The sequence below is a fragment of the Cydia fagiglandana genome, chromosome 16, assembly GCF_963556715.1.
Source record: "Cydia fagiglandana chromosome 16, ilCydFagi1.1, whole genome shotgun sequence".
NCBI classification, from domain to species: domain Eukaryota; kingdom Metazoa; phylum Arthropoda; class Insecta; order Lepidoptera; family Tortricidae; genus Cydia; species Cydia fagiglandana.
Genome location: NC_085947.1, coordinates 6,555,899 through 6,579,707, shown reverse-complemented (window position 1 = coordinate 6,579,707; position 23,809 = coordinate 6,555,899). Strand labels below are relative to the sequence as shown.

At 36.0% G+C, this 23,809-nt stretch overlaps 1 protein-coding gene and 1 pseudogene across 1 annotated transcript; both read left to right on the top strand.

Annotated features, from left to right (window-relative positions):
- Nucleotides 1–1,377: 1,377 nt before the first annotated feature.
- Nucleotides 1,378–16,695, top strand: LOC134672300 (uncharacterized). The gene is made up of 3 exons (XM_063530193.1): nucleotides 1,378–1,484; nucleotides 2,837–3,002; nucleotides 16,338–16,695. The coding sequence occupies exons 1-3, from the start codon at nucleotides 1,470–1,472 to the stop codon at nucleotides 16,685–16,687; spliced, it is 531 nt and encodes a 176-aa protein (XP_063386263.1). The 5' UTR covers nucleotides 1,378–1,469; the 3' UTR covers nucleotides 16,688–16,695.
- Nucleotides 16,696–17,934: 1,239 nt separating this feature from the next.
- LOC134671813 (uncharacterized) lies at nucleotides 17,935–22,935 on the top strand (annotated as a pseudogene).
- Nucleotides 22,936–23,809: the final 874 nt, after the last annotated feature.

Sequence of the window (23,809 nt, the reverse complement as noted above, 5' to 3'; positions counted from 1 at the left end):
CCTTCACCAACTCAAAAACACATCAATGATTAGCCGATTCTTTGATCAAACTTAGGTTCATCAATATTCATCATCTTTGTCTCAGGTACGTTTAGCGTAAATATTTACTATGTTGTGGTTTTTCCGAAGAACCCGTAAGTTTACCGTTTAGTGATTCACCCGAGCAGTTAAAAGGTAATAAAATTAATTTCTGCGGTTAACATGTTTTCCATGTGTTGTTTGCATTGTTGTTCCAAGATAATGCCTAGAACATGCTAAAACCCTTTAATTGGCATCGGGACAGAGGAGTCAAATAACCTTTTCTCGTCTTTTTGCATTTTTTTTTCACAGAATTTTTTTTTTTTTAATAAATATTATAGGACATTTTTTACACAAATTGACTAAGCCTCACGGTAAGCTCAAGAAGGCTTGTGTTGTGGATACTCAGACAACGATATATATAATATATAAATACTTAAATACATAGAAAACAACCATGACTCAGGAACAAATATCTGTATCATCATACAAATAAATGCCCTTACCAGGATTCGAACCCGGGACCATCGGCTTCATAGGCAGGGTCACTACCCACTAGGCCAGACTGGTCGTCAAAAATAGAAATACAGAATAGAAATACATTTATTTATGACAAACAAACACAGATGACAAAAACATGTTGACAAATATACAATGTATAACATTTAGTGAAAAATGCCATAAAAGGGTCACAACTCAGCATGTTGCTGGCAAAGCCAGCGCTGTTCTTCCGTTGTAACCCAGGCGTACGCCGTTCGACCACGAAAAACGACCACGACCGATTCTGTATTAGAATCAGTAATACTATTGAGCTCCGAGGAGGCTTGAACTGACGACCTTTCACATTCTTTGCCAATTTAATGGATAAAATAGGCAAAAATGTTGTGTCCCTGATTTTTGTATGGGACAAAACTTTTTTTCTGCTGCGTTACCGTACAAAATGTAACTTTTATCTGATCAAGTTGTTAATTTGAATGAGTTAATTAAATACTTATGGATCTTAAAATGCCCGTAGGTATAAACAAAAAAGTAAAAAAAATCAATATGGTTTTTGAAAAATCAATTTTTCTTTAGGGAGTCTAGGGACTCGAAATCTTGTTCTAAAAGTTGATTCACCCAAATATGTAATGATAATGATCACTATAATGCTCAAGCTTACTTAACCACTTTAGATAAAGATGTGTATTGTAGTAGGAAAGTAGTCCCATTTTAAGTTAAATATTTGAACTCGGCTATAAAACCCACAATGCACTTTCACATTACGTAAGCATGCATCGACCGCCCTTGGCCGCCATCTAGGCCATAAAACGACAGGTGGGAGAAAGGCTATCCCTTGGTCACTCCCATCCCATCCTCATTTAAGTATTGGACTGTTTGGCTTTTGGTTCAGTAGCAGTTTGTTAATAGAAATTTGATTTCGAGCAATTAACATTTATGTGACAATTGGCGATATGTGTAAAATTCAGGTAAGACATTACTTTTTTTTCTCAGTCTGTCAGTGTGCTGATGAAACAGGGGCAATGATATCACTCTGAGGATAATATTTCTAATTTCTGAACATTAAGAGAATAGCGGAGACGCCTTTGCATACGAGTACAAACGTAGTCCCCATTTTATTCTTCTCTGAATATTGACATTATAGAAAACATTTTTGCACAATGTAAGTATTGTAAGTATAGTAAGTACCTCTCCGTTTACAAAAAGTCGCCCGAGGGGGTTGTTTCCTACTTCGGTTTTTTGATTATTAAACGAGATAGAAGCGAAAAACAAGTTCCATATAATTTATTAAAGCTTCTAATTCTTTTTAAAATTAAAACAGCTACAAAAATCAAACTAAAGGGCATAGCTGTTAACGTTACTCATTTTGTGTAAAAATATAAGAAAAAATGGGGCCTATACGTTATATGGGTCTTACGTGGTTCAGCAATTTCCTCTTAAGTAGTGTTTATGTGTGCACAAAAAAACTAAAGTCAATGACCTCTCCTTACAAAAACACCACAATCTAAATTATCTGCATTAAGGAAATGTAAAGTCCCTCCCTACATCTTTTACATTATAGGTACTTATTGCAAGTCACGCAAAAACACTTAAATCAAGCACCTAAGTACATAATTTAAGTATACTTAATGCTTTATAAATACATATTGGCAGGTAAAATGGCATCGGGCAATTTTCAATTATTTCACTGATTAACTAATAATAGTCATTTGTAATAAATTAATAATGAGTTGATTGAAATGTGTTTGTGATTTTCTAGGATTGTCTGGTCATAAATGGGTATTTAATTCTTGTACTCATACATAGTTACGAGTATTAAGATGCACTTAACTCCTCAGTAGAACCTAAGTAAAAATAATCAAAGTAGCGGACCAAACTACGCGTCAAAAAAGTATCTTATTTCCCTAATAGCGTATAAAAAGATGTAAAGTAATGTCTCTATATCAACTCTATGTAGAAGAATGAGATTATGAGAAATAGGTACTTTTCAACGCGGACTGTAGAGATTATAAATAAATCATACCTACATCTCTACTTGGAAAAGTACTTATTTCAAGATGGCAGATAGTTTTGGTGCGTTGTTTCATCCGATACTATTGATACTGTTGCTGACCTATAATCTATGATCGCTGCTTGTTCCGTAACAACTAAGGTACCATAACGCTACGCGATTGTTGCGCCATTTAAGGTCCTAGCTAAATTGGTTGTTCAGTACTTGCCCTATAGAATTTCTAATTTAGCAAGAACCCTAATGGCATAACAATTCCGTGTGGTGACTGTACCTTAAACTCTGTTCTACCAAAATCTTGTTCTATTGCAGGTGTTGTTAGTATGTTTGGTGGTCTGCATAGTCCAGGCCGCCATCCTAGACCCAGCCCTGTACCTGTCTCCGAGTCCCCCGCTGACGGGCGAGCCGGGAGCCTTAACTCAGTGGTCTGGGGTGCAGGCTGAACCTACCACGGAGTCGGCTACAGAACAGCATTTAGGTAACTCGTACTGTCATACCACCCAACTATATTGTCAAATATTAACTTGAATATCTGCGTGCCTATTTAAACTTTTATATGTGACGTCCCACGGGAAAAGGTACCTTATGGCGGTTGGCGCTTACGCTATTATTAACGCCGCTCCAATATTTTGCGGCGCTATGCAACGTAAGCGCCAGCCACCATAAGGTACCTTTTGCCGTGGAACGTCACATATGAATGTAGTATCTAGTTCTACGGCTAAATATTTTTATAAATGCTGGGAGAAAAAACGCAAACAAAACCAAATAAAACTTTAGGTAGGTACCTATACTTTTACTTAATAAATAAATAAATAAATAATAAATATTATAGGACATTTTTACACAAATTGCTTTAAGCCCCACGGTAAGCTCAAGGCTTGTGTTGTGGGTACTCAGACAACGATATATACATATAATATATAAATACTTACATATGTATATAGAAAACAACCACGACTCGGGAACAAATATCTGTATCATCATACAAATAAATGCCCTTAGTCATATGCCTTATGGGAATATAGTTCAGAGCCGGAAACCGCTACCAACTTTTAGTATGTTGTTGGGCATGGCATTGGGTCTCCAAAACTGCCGGGAGACGGCGGCGCCGGCCATCTACTTCAGCGGAATGACGTCATCAAAATGACTCCCGCTTCGTTGCGAATATTGCATACTGCACCAAAACTATGCATAGCACATACACGTGTGGGGTATTAAATGAAAGCCAATTAAATAATCTATATTTTATTTATACAAAGTGTATCAAAATATGCAACAGTTTCAGAGAAATTTACAAAATAATAAAAATTACGTAAAAAAATATTCGATTATTTGGGTTTTACAACCAAACCAAAAGTCGGACGATAAAGCAATGTACGACAACATTAAAGATGACGTCTCAAGCCATACACTGATATCAATAAAATCAAAATTGGACGAAATATGTGGAAATTATGCATCAAAATGTAGATATTTGCCCATACAAATGCATAAAAGTTTAAAAAATCCAAATTGGTCATTTTCAGGATAATCCGCATAAGCTTCTAGTATGTTATTAGCAATATGACCTGGATTCTAAAACTGCCGGGAGACCATCTTTATTGTCCCCCAGTCACGAATTATGACGTCATACAAATAATCACTGCCGAATTTCGTAAAATGTAAATTATAGCTATACTATGAGTCACACATACATGTGTGTTACATGTAATGAAAGGTTATTAAATTTAGTATAATCCACCTAAACATTATTTGTAAAAAAAATGTACGGTTTAAGAGCTAGAAACAAAGAAATACCACTTTTTATGGAAAAAGTAGATGTATATCAATTTTATAGCTAAACTAAAATCGTCAATAAAACGTTGCATATAACATTTAAAAAACCAGTTATTTAACTATACATCACAGTTTAAATTTTACATTTTCGATAAAAATTGTGGAAGTTGTGGAAAAAAAACTAAAGCGCGCCAACAATTCTACCTTAATGCGCTCATATTATGCAAAGAATAGTTCTATTGATCGAGTATTAAATGAATGAACATTACATAAAATACATGAAAACGACATTTTCGAATGGAACCATAATTAAAAAAATAATAATTTACTTGATAAGTAAGCAAAATACTGTTTCTTTAAGTGCATAATTTCCTCCTTTCAAAGTCGGTTTAAATGTGGTTTTTGTGACCTGGGCTACAAAGACAAATAAATTGACACCTAATTTATCAAAATGAGTTCAGTAGTTTCATGCAAACGGTACCTACACATGCACGCATAGATAGCAAATTCTGCCGTAGTCGGACAAAAAATTAAAATTCAATAATTAGACCTTTACTATTATGGCCTGGCGTGGCTTGGCATCAAACGTTGAAACCCTCAGGCCGTAGATGTTAGCAGGCCTAGCGGGCGTCGCCTCGATGAGTTAGCAAGATGCCTTATGGAGGCTTCGAACGACCAGAGGGGTGACCTGTATTTCGGAGGATCAGAGGGAAAATTCTGCCAGCCTTCTCAGCTCAGCCTTGAAACCCTTGCACCACTCAAGATTCCACTTTTATAAGAATACCCAACTGGCGCGAAGTGGCGCAGAATAGTGACGCTCTTTTGTGTCAGAGGCCAAGATCCTCTTTGCTTTGGGTCACTGAGCCAGTGATGTATGTATGTATGTATAAGGCTAATCGAGGCTTAAATATATAATTATGTATCGCATTAAGTGAACTAATATGGCATTTACCTCGATAAGGCATTTTGTATTAGGCATGTACCTACTTACTGGCATGTAACTTTACATTTTTCTAATAATGTAGCGTAAGAGTCTATTTCATATTAATATTTACCGCGACTACAGCAGGAACTGCTGTCTACGTATGTAATTATGTATTTTTTACATGAAACAACTGATCTGATTATGATAAATGAGGTGTCAATTTATTTGTCTTTGTAGCCCAGGTCACAAAAACCACATTTAAACCGACTTTGAAAGGAGGAGATTATGCACTTAAAGAAACAGTATTTTCCTTACTTATCAAGTAAATTATTATTTTTTTAATTATGGTTCCATTCAAAAATGTAGTTTTCATGTATTTTATGTAATGTTCATTCATTTAATACTCGATAATTAGAACTATTCTTTGCATAATATGAGCGCATTAAGGTAGAATTGTTGGCGCACTTTAGTTTTTTTTCCACAACTTCCACAGTTTTTATCGAAAATGTAAAATTTAAACTGTGATGTATAGTTGTAGTTTTTTAAATGTTATATGCAACGTTTTATTGACGATTTTAGTTTAGCTATAAAATTGATATACATCTACTATTTCCATAAAAAGTGGTATTTCTTTGTTTCTAGTTCTTAAACCGTACATTTTTTTTACAAATAATGTTTAGGTGGATTATACTAAATTTAATAACCTTTCATTACATGTAACACACATGTATGTGTGATTCATAGTATAGCTATAATTTACATTTTACGAAATTCGGCAGTGATTATTTGTATGACGTCATAATTCGTGACTGGGGGACAATAAAGATGGTCTCCCGGCAGTTTTAGAATCCGCATAAGCTTCTAGTATGTTATTAGCAATATGAGCTAATAACATACTAGAAGCTTATGCGGATTATCCTGAAAATGACCAATTTGGATTTTTTAAACTTATATGCATTTGTATGGGCAAATATCTACATTTTGATGCATAATTTCCACATATTTCGTCCAATTTTGATTTTATTGATATCAGTGTATGGCTTGAGACGTCATCTTTAATGTTGTAGTACATTGCTTTATCGTCCGACTTTTGGTTTGGTTGTAAAACCCAAATAATCGAATATTTTTTTACGTAATTTTTATTATTTTGTAAATTTCTCTGAAACTGTTGCATATTTTGATACACTTTGTATAAATAAAATATAGTTTATTTAATTGGCTTTCATTTAATACCCCACACGTGTATGTGCTATGCATAGTTTGGGTGCAGTATGCAATATTCGCAACGAAGCGGGAGTCATTTTGATGACGTCATTCCGCTGAAGTAGATGGCCGGCGCCGCCGTCTCCCGGCAGTTTTGGAGACCCAATGCCATGCCCAACAACATACTAAAAGTTGGTAGCGGTTTCCGGCTCTGAACTATCTCTGCGATCGTTTCCCATAAGGCATGGCACTACGGGACCATCGGCTTCATAGGCAGGGACACTACCCTTTAGGCCAGACTGGTCGTCAATTAATATAATAATTACGTCTTGAAGTTGTGGAATAGATAACCACTGAACTAGAGTTGGGTAGAGTAGTTATTTTGTTGGAATTTGAGATTTAGTAGTAAGGAGCGCTGGCCAAATAAATTAAACTTGAAATGGTTCGTCATTGTTATTTTACACGCAAAACAGGGGTGACCTCAAAAAGCTTATTATGCAGAGTTTGAGAAGCCTTTAGTCAATATTATGCGAGGTGAATACATATATGTATTATATACCTACATCATACAATTTTTACCATGGGATTAAACCCGAAATCGTGTAAGAAAAATTTATAACATTTTGGCTAATCAGTGATCAAATGTTGATATTTATTGTTTTCTATGGGAGAACTAATCATTTTTTCGCAATTTCGGGGTTGATCCCATAATAAAAGTTGCTCAGTATGACCTATAAATTCATCTCGCAAAAATTGGCTAAGGGTCGAAAAAACACCAAAGTAACGCTAGGAGCTCTGTTGATCTATTATTTAAATTAAAACCCTGTACTTATGCAGTACATGATTCTACAGTATAGTTAGTTTTTTTTAGCATTAGAAAGAAGGTAAGCGATCTTGACATGTCTTTTAATTTAGGTAAACGCTTTTTAAAAATCAGTAACTAATACTTACGAATTACGAAAACAGAAGAATATAGGTATTACGTTTTTTTTAAATCAGTAACTATTACCTACTTATGAAAGCAGAAGATATATAAATGATCGTATTCGATTCATAATTGTTACATATTGCATTGACTCATTTTTAAACGTGTTTTTCAATTAAAAGACACATCAAGATTGTTTACCTTTTTTCTAATGCTAAAAAAACGAACTACAGGTACCAAACAGATAATTAAAGGAAAACTGATTAATTATTACATAAGACTGCGAGATTAGCGTTTAGGTATCTACCTGTGATTGTTTGTGGACTTCTTAATCACTACCTATACCTATTAAATCGATTTTCACGGTTGAACATATTAATTTAATGCGTTTTAGCATAATAATTAGCATAAAAATGCGTAGATTTTGTCTCGTGGACGCTGCGCAGCAAAAATAAATATACCAAATATCACACCTAAACATTCTGCCGGGTTACCAGGAGCCTATTTCATTCTTTCTACAAATTCAAATCCTTTTATATATTATAAATTATATAGAGATGAGGATGACATACGAGTATTTCACCGTACCGTACTTAATAAACGTGCGATGAATTGTCTAGAGTTAGACCAAGAAAAGTCTGCAGCGATTATGATAGCCCTCGCAGTGCAAGTGTTATTTATATATCATAATTTCATAGAAGTTTGACGTTTAAAATAACACTGGCACTGCGAGAGCTGTCAAAATCGCTGCAGACTTTTCTTGGTTTAACTTCTATCCGATGAAGTCAGGAAACCATTGTCAGTTTGGTGAAACGGGGGCCATAAGTATGACCTTTGCAAGTCCGATATATAATTAACAGATTGTATCCATATCAATGAAGATAGTTTAAAATTTAGTCCGTTTTGTAAAACCTGATGTAACTATAAATAATTTTTTGGCAAAAATTTCATTTATGGTACAAGCTTTTATTGCTGACTCTACTTTTCTTTTCACAGGCAACGAATACTCATTGAGACAATTCTTAAAACCCCAAACACAATTAGGTTGCGTTGTTTTATCACAGAGCTCCTATGGCCACATCCTGTCGCCATCATCAGATCAGCTCGATGGTGCCATAATATTATTACATTGTCACCAGACTTACATAATATGCTAAAAATTTGCTTACATATTATGTAAGCAAATTTTCAGCTTCATCGGAAACCTAGAAATGGGTCAAATTTAACTTGTAAGATTTGACCCGTACAAACATAGTTACATATCTATATATGTACATACAATATAGGTATTAAGTACATTGCAAGTTTAATAAAAACTTGTCAAATATTGTGCATTGTAACTACTCGCCAGTACCTACAGTAGGTATGTTTGTATTTATGCAAATTAATGTGTTATTAACGCATTAACTAATGCAAAGAAAACCCGACACTGCAACTAAGTCAACGCTAAAGAGATAATTGACACGACTATAAATGCTATTAGATACCTATAATTACTTAACTAGTAGTTCGCCCCGAACTGTGAACTCGCGTTCGCCAAAAAGATCAATTGAATGCAGTGCTACTTAGTCCGAGATGGGCATTTCGTAATTGATTCCTGATTCCACGATTACTGAAAATTACTTTGTAATCTGATTACCGATTCCCAGATTGCTTTGTAATGTAACAATACCGAATTACTAAGTACAATTCCATTTGAGGAATCAGGAATCAATTTTCGAATACTACAATTACTAGTAATTGGAATCAATGTAGATTCCTCATTACAATAATATATTACTTGACTCCTTTCAGATTACATTTCGTACTACTATCAAAAGTACAATTCGATAGTAGATAATTATAGATGTTGTTGACTAGGATGCATATACCCATACCTTATTTGAAACAGGTGTATAGATTTCGAAAATGATGATCATGATCAATAAAACGACATCCATGACGACTTTTATGACATACTGCATGGCCGTCATTTTGGATTCCAAAATGGTCATCATTTTCGAAATCAGGGCCCCCTAAAACCTATAAAGTGACATCCATGACGACTTTTATGACATAGTGCATGGCCGCCATCTTGGATTCCAAAATAGTCATCATTTTCGAAATCTGCGCCCCCCAAAACCTACAAAACGACACCCATGACGACTTTTATGATATAGTGCATGGCCGCCATTTTGGAATTCAAAAAGGTCATCTTTTTCGAAATCGGGGCCCCCTAAAACCTATAAAACGACATCCATGACGACTTTTATGATATAGTGCATGGCCGCCATGTTGGATTCCAAAATGGTCATCATTTTCGAAATCTGCGCCCCCTGAAACCTATAAAACGACATCCATGACGACTTTTATAACATAGTGCATGGCCGTCATTTTGGAATCCAAAATGGTCATCATTTTCGAAATCTGTGCCCCCTAAAACCTATAAAACGACACCCATGACGACTTTTATGACATAGTGCATGGCCGCCATTTTGCATTCCAAAATGGTTATCATTTTCGAAATCTGCGCCCCCTAAAACCTATAAAACGACATATATGACGACTTTTATAACATAGTGCATGGCCGCCATTTTGATTTTGATCCAAAATGGTCATCATTATCGAAATCTGCGCCACCCAAAACCTATAAAACGATATCCATGACGACTTTTATGACATAGTGCATGACCGCCATCTTGGAATCCAAAATGGTCATCATTATCGAAATCTGCGCCCCCCAAAACCTATAAAACGATATCCATGACGACTTTTATGACATAGTGCATGGCCGCCATGTTGGATTCCAAAATGGTTATCATTTTCGAAATCTCCGCCCCCTAAAACCTATAAAACGACATATATGACGACTTTTATAACATAGTACATGGCCGCCATTTTGATTTTGATCCAAAATGGTCATCATTATCTAAATCTGCGCCCCCCAAAACCTATAAAACGATATCCATGACGACTTTTATGACATAGTGCATGACTGCCACCTTGGAATCCAAAATGGTCATCATCATCGAAATCTGCGCCCCCCAAAACCTATAAAACGACATCCATGACGACTTTTATGACATAGTGCATGGCCGCCATTTTGGAATCCAAAATGGTCATCATTTTCGAAATCTGTGCCCCCCTAAAACCTATAAAACGACACCCATGACGACTTTTATGACATAGTGCATGGCCGCCATTTTGGATTCCAAAATGGTCATCATTTTCGAAATCGGCGCCCCCTAAAACCTATAAAACGACATCCAGGACGACTTTTATCACATAGTGCATGGCCGCCATGTTGGATTTCAAAATAATCATCATCATCGAAATCTGCGCCCCCCAAAACCTATTAAACGACACCCATGACGACTTTTATGACATAGTGCATGGCCGCCATGTTAGATTTCAAAATAATCATCATCATCGAAATCTGCGCCCCCCAAAACCTATTAAACGACACCCATGACGACTTTTATGACACAGTGCATGGCCGCCATTTTGGATTCCAAAATGGCCATCATTTTCGAAATCGGGGCCCCCCAAAACCTAAAAAACAACATCCATGACGATTTTTATGACATAGTGCATGGCCGCCATCTTCATCTATATTTTGTTGCACACTTACCTTGGCCGGAGACGTTCGGAATTTTCATTCAGTTTCCGTACGGAATGACAGGTAGGAAAGGGACGTCGCTCTACAAATGTCATTCCGTTCGGAAAATGGGGTTGGCCGGTCGAAGTATTTTGAAGATGGCGCCAGCATAGCTTGCCCTGTAAATCCCTAGAATTGTGTCAATTTTTTGTTACTTGAATATTTATGTCCTGGATGCCAGTCATTTAAGCCAAATCTCATAGACAAAGAGGCAAGCTATGATGGCGCCATCGCCATCTATGCAAACCTTTGACAATTGCCTACCCCATTCCGAACGTCTGTGGCCTTGTGGCGAGGCTAAAGTCGACAATTAATTGAAAACGCGTGCGAATATATACTTGGTCAAGTAGATCTTGTCAGTAGAAAAAGGCGGCAAATTTAAAAAATGTAGGCGCGAAGGGATAACGTCTCATAGAATATTTGAATTTCGCGCCTTTTTCTACTGACAAGATTTGCTTGACCATCTATAGTTGTCAAATCAAATTTGTCAGTAAATAAGAACGAACAAACTGTACTCGTCCTTTTCTTTCGGGTGCTAGTACTGGTGTAAGACAAAGATAGTATGATTCTCTCTGTTTGTGTTTGAAACGAGACAGTCCTTTGACAAACTATAATTGTAAGCTCTGTGGAGCCTTTAACTGATTCACCATAGAGATTAAAATAAACTGTATCTGTGGTAAGCCGTAATGTTTCTTAGTGTAGAACCTCTACCTTCCATAGTTTCTTGCGAAATGTCAAATACCTATACTATGTTTATTTTTATCTTGCTAATTATTTCAAAATGCTAAATTTAAAGACGATATTATAAAAGTGCAAGCCAAGCGCTTTCATTTGATACCAAACTCGACCATACTTTCTTACAAAAAAGATGACCAGAAATGCATGACCCCTCACAAACAGCTTTTTAGCATTTTAAGCTCTTCTAGCTTAATAACCTCTTGATAAAGCCTGCTCATAAGGGTCTAGCCGTGTTTGTATGGGGCATCGGCCCCAGAAGCCAAATTGATTGCAGTTTTGCCAATTTATTAGGCTAGATGTAAGATGCTATTTCACCAAAAAAATAACCCTAAAATGCTGCAGGTTTTTGAGAAAATTAAAAAAAAAGAAATTTGGTTTTCATTTTTTTTTATCTAAACTACCGAACCGATTTTTTTGTAACTTATACACATTATGTAAGTAATCTAGATGAATTATTAAAAAAAAATGGAGTTTCAAATATCCTTATAACTAGTAATATTTTCACTTTTAATTTTTCAAAAATTTTTTTTTTATATTTCCGAAATAGGGACACCCACCAATTTTGGGTATTTTATGTATAAATTAATGTTCTATAACATATATATTTTTTTTAAATATTTATTTGGCTCAACAGGGTAAAAATACCGTATGTATGTATGTAATGTATGAACAGACACAACCGGGAAAACTCCCGGTCCCATATCGACCACCGCGCCGCTCTGTACGAATTTGAATTTCGAACGTAACAAATTGCTAAAATGGACTATAATATAGTCTATAATAGCCGCATACAGCCAATAATAATAATATTATTATTATTGGCTGTATGCGGCTTGGTTGTCGTCGCGTCACGAAATTAAAAAACCGGCCAAGTGCGATTAGGACTCGCGTTTCTAGGGTTCCGTACATAAGTCCGACTCACGCTTGACTGCACATTTCTAATAGGTTTTCCTGTCATCTATAGGTAAAGAACTATTGTGAGTATTTTTTCAAAATTTTAGACCCAGTAGTTTCGGAATTAAAGGGGGGGAATGGTCATTTTTTGGCTATTTTCTTATATAACTTCGAACCTATGTATTTTAAAATTATATAAAAATTAGGGATGTACCGACTAGTCGCCGACTAGTCGGGAGAGCCGACTATCCGGCCACATTTGTAGTCGGCGATTAGTCGGCGACTAGTCGGCAAAAATGGCCGATTAGTCGGCACCATAGACATAATATATATATAGACGGTGTCTCAGCGAGCTGTCACTGTTGCCACTTTTGTTTAGTGTACGATTAACAATGAGGCCCACGTTGCTGTAGCCATGTCGATAAAGTCATATCGATAAACTATCGACATTTCTTGCAATTTTAATTTTACTTCAAAGGCTTAACGATACCTAAAATGACCAAAAACGCTTTTATTCTTCATTGTGGTTATCAGATCACAATTTTATAGTCACGCCCCAGCAGGGAACCAAGGGAAAGTTCAGATATTTAATTAAAATACATAAATACCTCCTAAAATAGGTGTTCCGCAATAATTGAATTATATTATTATATTATAATATATTCATTATCCATTAGCATTTCAATTATGTTTATGCTTAACGAAGATATTGAAGCTTCAATTAATCGCTATTTCGTTCCGCTGTGTAGCATTTATCGATATATAACATGATTAAAATCGACTTTTCACATCCCTAAAAGAGCACACATATACGCTTTTACGCACACATACACAGCCTGGGCGCATCAAGAAAGGCAACACTTGATTTGAAGTCCACCTTGTCAACAGTATGGTTGTCCTTTTTTGACAAACGGCATTTTAAAAGAGCGAGGAGAGAGAAATGATACTAGTTGCTGCGTCGTGAAAGAGAACAGAAAAGGTTGGGCCCTTGGTCGGCACTTTATTAGTGAAAGAAAAACAGAAAAAAAGAAACCAACAGTTAATATTTACCATATGTTTTATGTCTATTTTACCAAAATACCTATTCAGGGTGTGAAAACTTTTTCTGCTCATCAGGATCGCAAAATAAAAGAAAGACAGAAATTGAACGAGGATTCTTGTGATAGGTCTTTGAACCAATAGAAAACACCTTTTAGCCAAGCTAATATATGAATAGCGCAACCAAAAGAGCAAAACTATTGTTTTTCACCTGAACTTATACGAAACTAATGATCTGGCCGACTAGCCGACTAGTCGGCCGACTAATCGGCCATTCGAGCGCCGATTAGTCGGCTAGTCGGCTAGTCGGCCAAATCAATAGTCGGTACATCACTAATAAAAATATGTCCATCTTTGGGTCACGAATTTACATATGTGTACCAAATTTCGACTTAATTGGTCCAGTAGTTTCCGAGAAAATAGGCTGTGACAGACGGACAGACAGACAGACGCACGAGTGATCCTATAAGAGCTTACGTTTTCCTCTAAGGACAGCGGGCTTTTTTCTATATAGTCAATCGCATATTCTCGAAGCCGTTTGCAGATATTGCTAAGAACGTATAGTTAGACCGTAAAAAGTCTGCAGCGATGTTGATAGCCCACGCAGTGCAAGTGTCATTTTAAACGTCACACTTCTATGAAATTATGACGTATACTTAACACTTACACTTACACTGCGTGAGCTATCAAATCCGCTGCAGACTTTGTTTGGTGCGACTTTAGTAATGTAACGATCTTGGAGATTTTGAAAATGTTTTGTGTATAATCTCCTTTTTTTCCATTGCAAGATCAATATCAACGCAGCTCATATTAAAACGGAACTTTTTAGTGAGCCGCGTTTCCCGCCTTTTTATTTTTTAATTTCGTGACGCGACGACAACCAAGCCGCATACAGCCAATAATAATATAGTCCATTTTAGCAATTTGTTACGTTCGAAATTCAAATTCGTACAGAGCGGCGCGGTGGTCGATATGGGACCGGGAGTTCTCCCGGTTGTGTCTGTTCATACATTACATACATACATACGGTATTTTTACCCTGTTGAGCCAAATTAATATTTTTGAAAAAAATATATGTTATAGAACATTAATTTATACATATATAATACCCAAAATTGGTGGCTGTCCCTATTTCGAAAATTTAAAAAAAATTTTTTTGAAAAATTAAAAGTGAAAATATTACTAGTTATAAGGATATTTGAAACTCCATTTTTTTTTTAATAATTCATCTAGATTACTTACATAAAGTGTATAAGTTACAAAAAAATCGGTTCGGTAGTTTAGATAAAAAAAAATGAAAACCAAATTTCTTTTTTTTTAATTTTCTCAAAAACTTGCAGCATTTTAGGGTTATTTTTTTGGTGAAATAGAATCTTACATCTGGCCTAATAAATTGGCAAAACGGCAATCAATTTGGCTTCTGGGGCCGATGCCCCATACAAACACGGCTAGACCCTTTAATGACTAAAATTTACTGCCTTCAACTACACGTTTACCCAATTGCATTTAAATTAGGACAAATTTACTTAAGTTCTTGAGTATCAAACTATCTTCTGACAGTTCAGCTTAAAAACATCGAAATGCCGGGACGTGCCGCTAGCCGGCCGCGTGTCCGAAGTCGAATGTAAGAACTTCGCTTCGCTTCGCTCGCTCGTTCGATAAATGGGATACACTATCTTCATAATCATAATCATTGCTTATATACCTATGTGCTGAATTTTAAAATACTCGCTTCCTAAATCGTCTCACTATTGAACCAAGTGGATTCTTGGTAAAATAAAAATTGTCAACAGTTGAATCATTTGATTCGTAGTAAAGATGTATTGTACGAGTACATACATACCTATATTTTTACGATTAAGTACCTATATAGGTAAAGACTCAAACCTCGTTTATTTGACATTCAAGTAAAGAATTTAAAGTGCTGTAAACCAGACCTGCGACATTGCTGGGCATATGAAGGGCTTCGTACGTCCACATCCGGGACCACGGGAATAACCGCTTACTACACTTAATATGTGGTCAAAATAGATTTTATCTCATTGAAATAAGGTTTACGAATGGTCCTTTTATTGGGTCGGCGATGATGACACCCATTAAATTTGCAATTATGATAATACCTTAACTGGCATCTTGCTGTTATGATATTTTGAATTTATAATTGCACTATTATTGTGTAGAAAACAAGTTCGGTTTTTAAGTGAAACAAATGAATGACATGCGACGTTGCAGTTGTAGTGTTTAGGTAACATGGGTCAGGTTGATGACAGAAATTACCTACTTATCAAATGCTGATTGTAGCTAGAATGACGTATATTTTTTGAGATGGGTAGTTTATTGCACCTCTTAGTCTTCTAATACAGACGCAAATTAAGTAGAGAAGACTCCATGAGTATATTAAGTACCTACCGATTTTATTAGATGAAATGTTATAATAGTCGTATAAGACAATTATATTATAGACTGTTCCAGTAACAATCATAGCAGTTTCCAATTAGGTAGCTAAAAATTGTTTGATGAACTCAACAGTCAAGACTAAGTAGGTACTTCTTACTACTGGTACTTCTTCAAAGTACATATACGTAATAAAGTACCTTTATTAAAAACGTCGTTTAACTCGTGGAATCCCATCGTTAAGCACCTACTACTTCACTCATACTTTTATTTTATTTTCCAGAGTCAGATGAGCTTGAAGAACCACAAGCACGAACATTCTGGCCATCCCAGCCATCATACGGGATCCGAGGCATCCATATCCCTCTCACCTTCAGCCTGACTGGTACCTATGGAACCAATGCTGCCCCCACTGGAATCATCGGAAGCTCGTACAGAACTGGCCTATCTGGAGTAATAGGGAGTAGCTATGCCAGTGTATCAGAAGATCTACCCTTCGGGAAGTCGGGCCTGGCTGGCAGCAGCTACGGTTTGTACAGGTCTGGACCGGGCACTAGGATCTATGGTGGTAGTGGGGGTGCCGTTTGGAGTGGATGGGGGAATGGGAAGTGGGGGCATTATGGTAAGGGGTAAGGAATAAATGTTGTAAGAAAATTTATGATGTGTTTGTTTTCAAATAAATACTTAACTTAACTTAACTTTTCCATCAAGTCAGGTAGGTATGTGTCAGAAGGCTTATAAAACTAGCCTTCTTTGGTAATCAAGTCAAATTACAATTTAATTCAATTTATATTTAACTACAACATGAAGTATTCAGCAAGTAGGTACCTAAATAATTAATGTGTTTTGTAGTAGGTTCCGCGAAAAGAAGACCTATAGAAGTTCTATTATATCGATAATTGTGCAATGGTTTCTTCACTTCTTTATAATGCTTGATTGCTGTTAATAAAGTCACTCTTCATAGATTATTAATTACAGATAAATAGCAAGAAAAACGGAGATTAATCCATTGATACCTAATTTTAATAGGTAGATTAAACAAAGCTCACTTCAATATTGTTATCGTAATAACCTTCTCGAGAAGACAAATAAAAAAGTTAAGACCGCAGGAATGAACATACTTACCCCCTTATTCATAAACGCACTACAAACCTCAATTACCTAATAATCGTTTGTCCTTATCTGTCATATTGACTTATATATTTGTAAGAAAGGGATAAAACATAATTTAACTAAATCAGGCCCGTAAAGTTTTATGAATAAGGAGGCTCATGTTTAAAATGTATAAATTTCACGCGTTTATACTTATTAGTCCGAACTATAATACTTTTCATTACCCATAATTAATTAATTCATCACTGATATACGAGGCGAAGCGTTTTCCTCATACCTATAATTTAATTACGTGTAGGTACATATTCATATCGTTTTATTCAATCTACAAGTCATTTAAAGCGAATGAATCAAATTACGTTTAATTACACATGTACTTAACACTAGATAAAGCAATTATTATTATTAAATGAAATACGTTGATGGTCTTGCAGGTCTCCAGCGATATTATAAGTTCGTTTTGAATTTATGGTAAATTATTTAAATAAACTTCTAAAGATAATATGAACAGTTAACCTACGGTTATTCAATATTTGAAAACATTATACTTATTAATACTATAATAGGTAAATGAATTATCCCAGTAGTTCACTTCCATTCATAGAAACAACTTTCTATAGACCGCTCCATTAATTGTCATCAACCACATCAACGTCGACCGCAATGCCACAAATGCATCCGATCAAAGCGAACAACACAATGACTGACAGTCATCTGTCAACGAGATGACTGCTTCCTGATATCCGACCTGCTTAAATTCCGCAAACTAAGCCAATTCATGCATTGGACCTGCGATGTTGGGAACGTTCGCTATCCTCTCTCTATTACCAGTGCTTATTTCATGTGCTGGAGATGGAAACATTCATCTGCTAGAGGACGAAATTGCTGAAGCTCTGCGCTCCTGCTCCGTGCCAGGAGATGACAGCACAGACGCGTCAGCGGCGCTCGGAAGAATATGGATACGACGAACAATACGCCGATCGGACACCACGCATCGACAACAACTCAAAACCAGAAGCGAATCAATACGGTCACGAAAGACGGAACACTTCCATGAAAGAGCAGATACATGTTTTGAACGCTACTGACTTTGATTATGGGGGTTACGGGGCAGGGAATGGGGGGGAGAGGCTGGTGAACACGGTGCCGCGCCCGGCGATCGGTGGGGACTCCGGGAATATGACGTCACTGAACAGGACTAGACGGAGCGAGCCGCTACTTAACAAACCTGACTCGGACCAAGTAAGCAAATTAAAAGTTCTATTACTACGAGTACTACTAGTACAGTCTGCAGCAGAAGTTGCTAAGCGGGCGAGATGTTCAAAATTACCTTGACACGCTCTTATTCTCTTAACAATAAAGTTTGAACACCTCCCCCGCTTAGCAACTTCTGCTGTAGACTGTACATACGACTCGAGAATTGCAGAGTGACTCGAGTTTTCTATTATTTATGAACAAAGTATGTAATTTGACAATAACTATAAAGAATAACGCCTGTAAAATTGCATTAGCAACGTACGATAAAAACCTGTTTTATGATTTTGTTGCAGTGTCTTAGCCAGTGTGTTTTCGCAAATCTTCAAGTGGTAAGTTGTTAAGTACAATACCATTTTAGACTAAAGAAAATTGTATTGCATTTTATCAGTGGCGGATTTGCCTTAAGGCCAAGTAGGCCAGGGCCTAGAGCGGCCACATATTAGAGGCGGCAGTCTACCTGCTATATGATGATGATGGGTCCTGAGAAAGGGGCGGCTAGTACTTACTACAGGGCCAAGGGCGGCAAACACTGCATTTATATACCGTTTACATCCCTTGGTTTAATAGTGTGTTTACAATTTTACAATACATACCTACATGTCCGTTTGGCAGGTGGACTCCAGAGGTATCCCGCGTGAGAGCGAGCTGTGGGCACGCATCCAGGGTTCTGTGACGTCCCAGCAGTCTCGCGCCGCGTTGCACGACCAGACCAGAGCATGCTTCCAGGAGTTGCAGTCAGGTAAGGTCACGGTGTTTAATAGTTGAGCCATTTAGGGTCATTTGGTTGTACATCAAACCCTAAAAATCTGTGACTGATTATAGGTTCTTATACTAATAAACGACGGACTCAAAAGGATCATTAAAATACATAGAAACATAAGGTAAATGTACGCTTCACCGAATGCTTAAGCCCTAAACTTACGTTTAATTTTTTTATTAGTTCTGATATTTTCTTACGAATATGTTCAATACTAAAATAGAAACATAGATAAATTTGTCCTCATTTAAACATACCTATAAATTACTGAAATGATTGGACGTGTATTAAAAACATTTTTAAAGTCATTTCTTCCAATTTCCTTGTTTGTACCGTTTACCGAACTAAGAAACGTGATTTGCACATTATACCGAATAGGGAGCCCGCATTACCGAACTAGGAAATAATTGTATGAAAATATGGTGTTGAGTGGTGCTCAAACTTCAGTAGTTCACTATTAAATCCCTACTATGCTTCGTTTTTTAGCATTATAAAGATGGTAAGCGATCTTGACGTGTCTTTTTTATTGAAAAATACTTTTGAAAAATAAGTCAGTAAGTAAGGTACGCAACAATTATAAAACATGTACGCATGTATTAAAAAAAATTTGGCTGTTTCATAAATTTTGGCTCGTCCATTTTCTATGGAAGGGTAAATTTTTTTTCACGATTTCGGAGTTGGTCCCATAGTAAAAGTTGCTCAGTATAATCCCAAAACCTCCCTGGGAATGGGAATGTAGTTAATTTTTAGCCACCCTGTATGGGAACCCCTGAATTTCATAACAAAAGATAAAAGTTTAAAAAATCACAATCGCCCACGACGAGAGGAATCTAAAAAAAATTTTTGGACATCTAGGTTCGGACCACCCTGTATAAAATATTATTGCTTCATTATTTTTATTATCCTATTCAGTTTTTTTGTCCACATTCCAAGACTATTATCAGGCGTCCAATAAGTATGTCTAAAGTTTGAAAAGCGCTGGCATTGAAATAATGGTCACAAAAAATAAACATATAAATATCGACCTAGCCGTTATCGTAATAAGGATTATATTCTCATGAACGTCGAATAGAAACATGGCCAACGCAAACATGAGTTCGGTAGCAGAGACCATGGGTACCATTTACCGAACGGCCGTTCGGTGAACGAAACATGGAAAATATGTGGAACCTATTTCGCGAACGGATTTTGAAAATAGTATTTAAATCGTAATCAATGTGGTATAACTACAAATCTATCATTAAATTTAATACTTGAATCCATTACAAAACCGTACATGTGTAAAGTTCTTGCTAATACTGACGTAAAATATCTAAAATTATTGTTTGATAATAGTCTTGCCAAAAACCTTATTTTGATGCCAAAAAGTCGTAAAACATGAACATTTCAAACGCAGTTTTATAATAATATATATAGGTTATTGTTGTTCGGCAATTGCTCATAAAATTACAAATACATTAAGTTATTTGTGAAATTAGGTAGTTAATCTAAATAGTTCGTAATCAACCATTAAAAAAATAATTTCATAAACATACGCTTTCCCTGATTCCGGACGCTGTTCGATAATACCTTCCAATCAAATTGTCGGTGTACTCATCACCAAACTCACATTAAGCTTAATTTCTGATAATATGACTGCACTAAATTAATTAAATTGACTAAAATACACAAACTAATTAAGTAGTCACACTGAAAAACCATACTTTCAAACACAGAAATAAATTTAAAAGGTTTTATGACCTTAAGAAATATACGCAACTTCTTACCGATTTCTTTAAGGTTGCCCATACAAAGTGGCAATCGGCAGCAACGATCCGTTTCGATCAGTTGCCACGTCCCAACTGCGGGACAAATTGGCCGACTCTGAGGCATAGTGGAAGAGATAGGTATTTAACTCGTGGAAAAAAAATACGCAAGTAAATATCAGCTGTAAATAATCGACTTACAGCCTAAAATAGAAGAAATTCGGTAATACGGACGGATATTGAGCGTTCGGTGGAGCGTACTTTTACCTTATAGTAGGAGATCCCCCATATATGGGACCTTCACCAATCTGTCTGACGGATGAAACTATGAAAATATGAAAGAAAATATGTTCCAGAACATAAATAAATAGGGTTGCCTAAAGAAATATGGGCTAGGCGATTTTTAAAAAAAAAATTTTTTTTTAATTTTTTCGGCAAATTTCTCCGATTTGGCTGACGAACGAAATAAGGTTCAATGGAAAGTATACAGCTTGTACAATATAAATCAACTAGGTTGCCTATCTTTTTCCGGTCACTATTATGTGGTTGCCGTGTTTAAAGAGGTGATTTTATATCGATAATTGCACTCATCTGTCTGACGCTTGAATTATACATCAAAGTGATGGTAATTTTATTGCAAATTTCACCGATTTGTCTGACGAACGAAATAAGGTTCAATGGAAAGTATACAGCTTGTACAATATAAATCAACTGTCTGACGCTTGAATTATACATCAAAATGATGGTAATTTTATTGCAAATACAATGGTATAGGGTTGCAATAAAATTACCATCATTTTGATGTATAATTCAAGCGTCAGACAGATGAGTGCAATTATCGATATAAAATCACCTCTTTAAACACGGCAACCACATAATAGTGACCGGAAAAAGATAGGCAACCTAGTTGATTTATATTGTACAAGTTGTATACTTTCCATTGAAACTTATTTCGATCGTCAGACAAATCGGTGATATTTGGCGAAAAAAAAAATTTTTCAAAAATTTATTAAAAATAGCCTTGACCTTATTTCTTTAGGCAACCCTATTTATTTATGTTCTGGAACATATTTTCTTTCATATTTTCATAGTTTCATCCGTCAGACAGATTGGTGAAGGTCGACCATAGAAACGGGATCGTGGTATCTTAGACCAATAGTCAAACACATATATATCTCAAGGAACAAGTTGTTGGCGTAAATGGTTTTGTTTCTTTTTCGTACAATTGGTAAGCTATTTTACCACTACTATTATAATAGCTGGAGCTTTGTATGGACTGACATGGCTATTTGTACGTTACGTACAAATCATGTAGTAATTGCAATACATTTGACGTAAAACTCGCAAAACTCGACAGACTGTTTTGTACAGAAAATGACAGCCGAGGCGTCTCCAGTTACTAAATGCTCTAAGATAAAATTACTTTACTTATATTTCAGAAGCGGAAGACAACGGCTGCTCATACTCCAACAAACTAGAGCGTTGCCTGATGCTGCGGCTCGCTGACAGGAAAACTAACACTTCAGGACCTCAAACTCAAAGTGGACAACATTAACATTAAAAATCTGCAGGACATCCATCGGTGGCGTAGCTAGGGGGGGGCGGCGGAGGCGGTCCGCCCCGGGTGTCACCCATTTAGGGATGACACCCGGCCGTGAACATCAATAGTGCCACCTATAAAAATTCGTAAAATCATGTAAAATGAAAGTGATGGAGTAAATCCTGAGCTATTCAACATAAATTACAATTACTCTTTTTAAATATATTTTACAATTTTGATTGAATTTTGGGGTGACACCCACAATTTCCGCACCGGGTGCCACCCATGCTAGCTACGCCACTGACATCCATGTTACCCGATCCATAGATGATTTAAGTATACGACTTATGGCAATGCCTAAGGTTATAAAGATTTATAGGTATTATTATATATTTCAATGTAGAAATTTGTTATGTTTAAGTAGATAATTGCTGGTATTTAGTATTACAATATTGACATTTGTTATTGTGCTGAATGCAGCGAACTGATATACATGGAAGTATTCTGTCTGCTCAGTTATGACCCAACGTAAACTATTCGATTGTAGGCGGTGCTTACAAACTATTCGATTCGCAACTTCAGTTCGTCCGAGATGACAGTCAGTGACGGATGACTAAATTGATTTATAAAAACAACGTTTTTTTGTAATGAAAAATGTCTTCATGTGTCGTGAAGTGGTGCAGAATTTATTTTAGTTCATATCAAGGATAGTGGAATCACTTATAACTTGTAGTAAACAGATAACTTCAGTAAAATTTGGAATAAACATGACGATTTGTTTTCAATACTACCGTGCTAAGCTAAAACGTAACAACTGCATACGACTTTCATAACAACATACGACTTTTTAAATTGCGAGGATAATAGGGATGGTGTTATGCCAAATGAAGTAGACTATTTTATTAACTTGTGTTTGGTTTAGGTATTTTCTATATAATTATAAATGTAGTAATGAATTATTTCTTACATATTTGTATTTTCCTTTTTTATTTCATGAGATGGAGCTGTAAAAAAAACTACCTAATTATTCCAAATTAATAATCAAATTTGATATTATCATTTTACATTACTTTCCATTCAGATTCCCACAAGATGCTATTTGCAGAGAACTATGGAAAAAAGCTGTCCAATTAGAGAGACATGAAATTAAGTGGATGCCTGGAAAGATATCTAGAATATGTTCTATTCATGAGATATAACTCGTGAGATAATCATACCCGGTTTCCTATATGTAGATACACTTCCACTGAATTAATTTAACAAATACACACATTATCTGAAAATGTTGATCATTCGAATCCACCCTCTACTGTCGCATATACGTAGGTTCTCTCTCAAGCCAT

Bases quoted from the DNA above. Each gene is read 5' to 3' on its own strand.
- LOC134672300 (XM_063530193.1), top strand. The intron at 3,003-16,337 runs GTAACTCGTACT...TTTATTTTCCAG, and splicing joins GGCTACAGAACAGCATTTAG to AGTCAGATGAGCTTGAAGAA.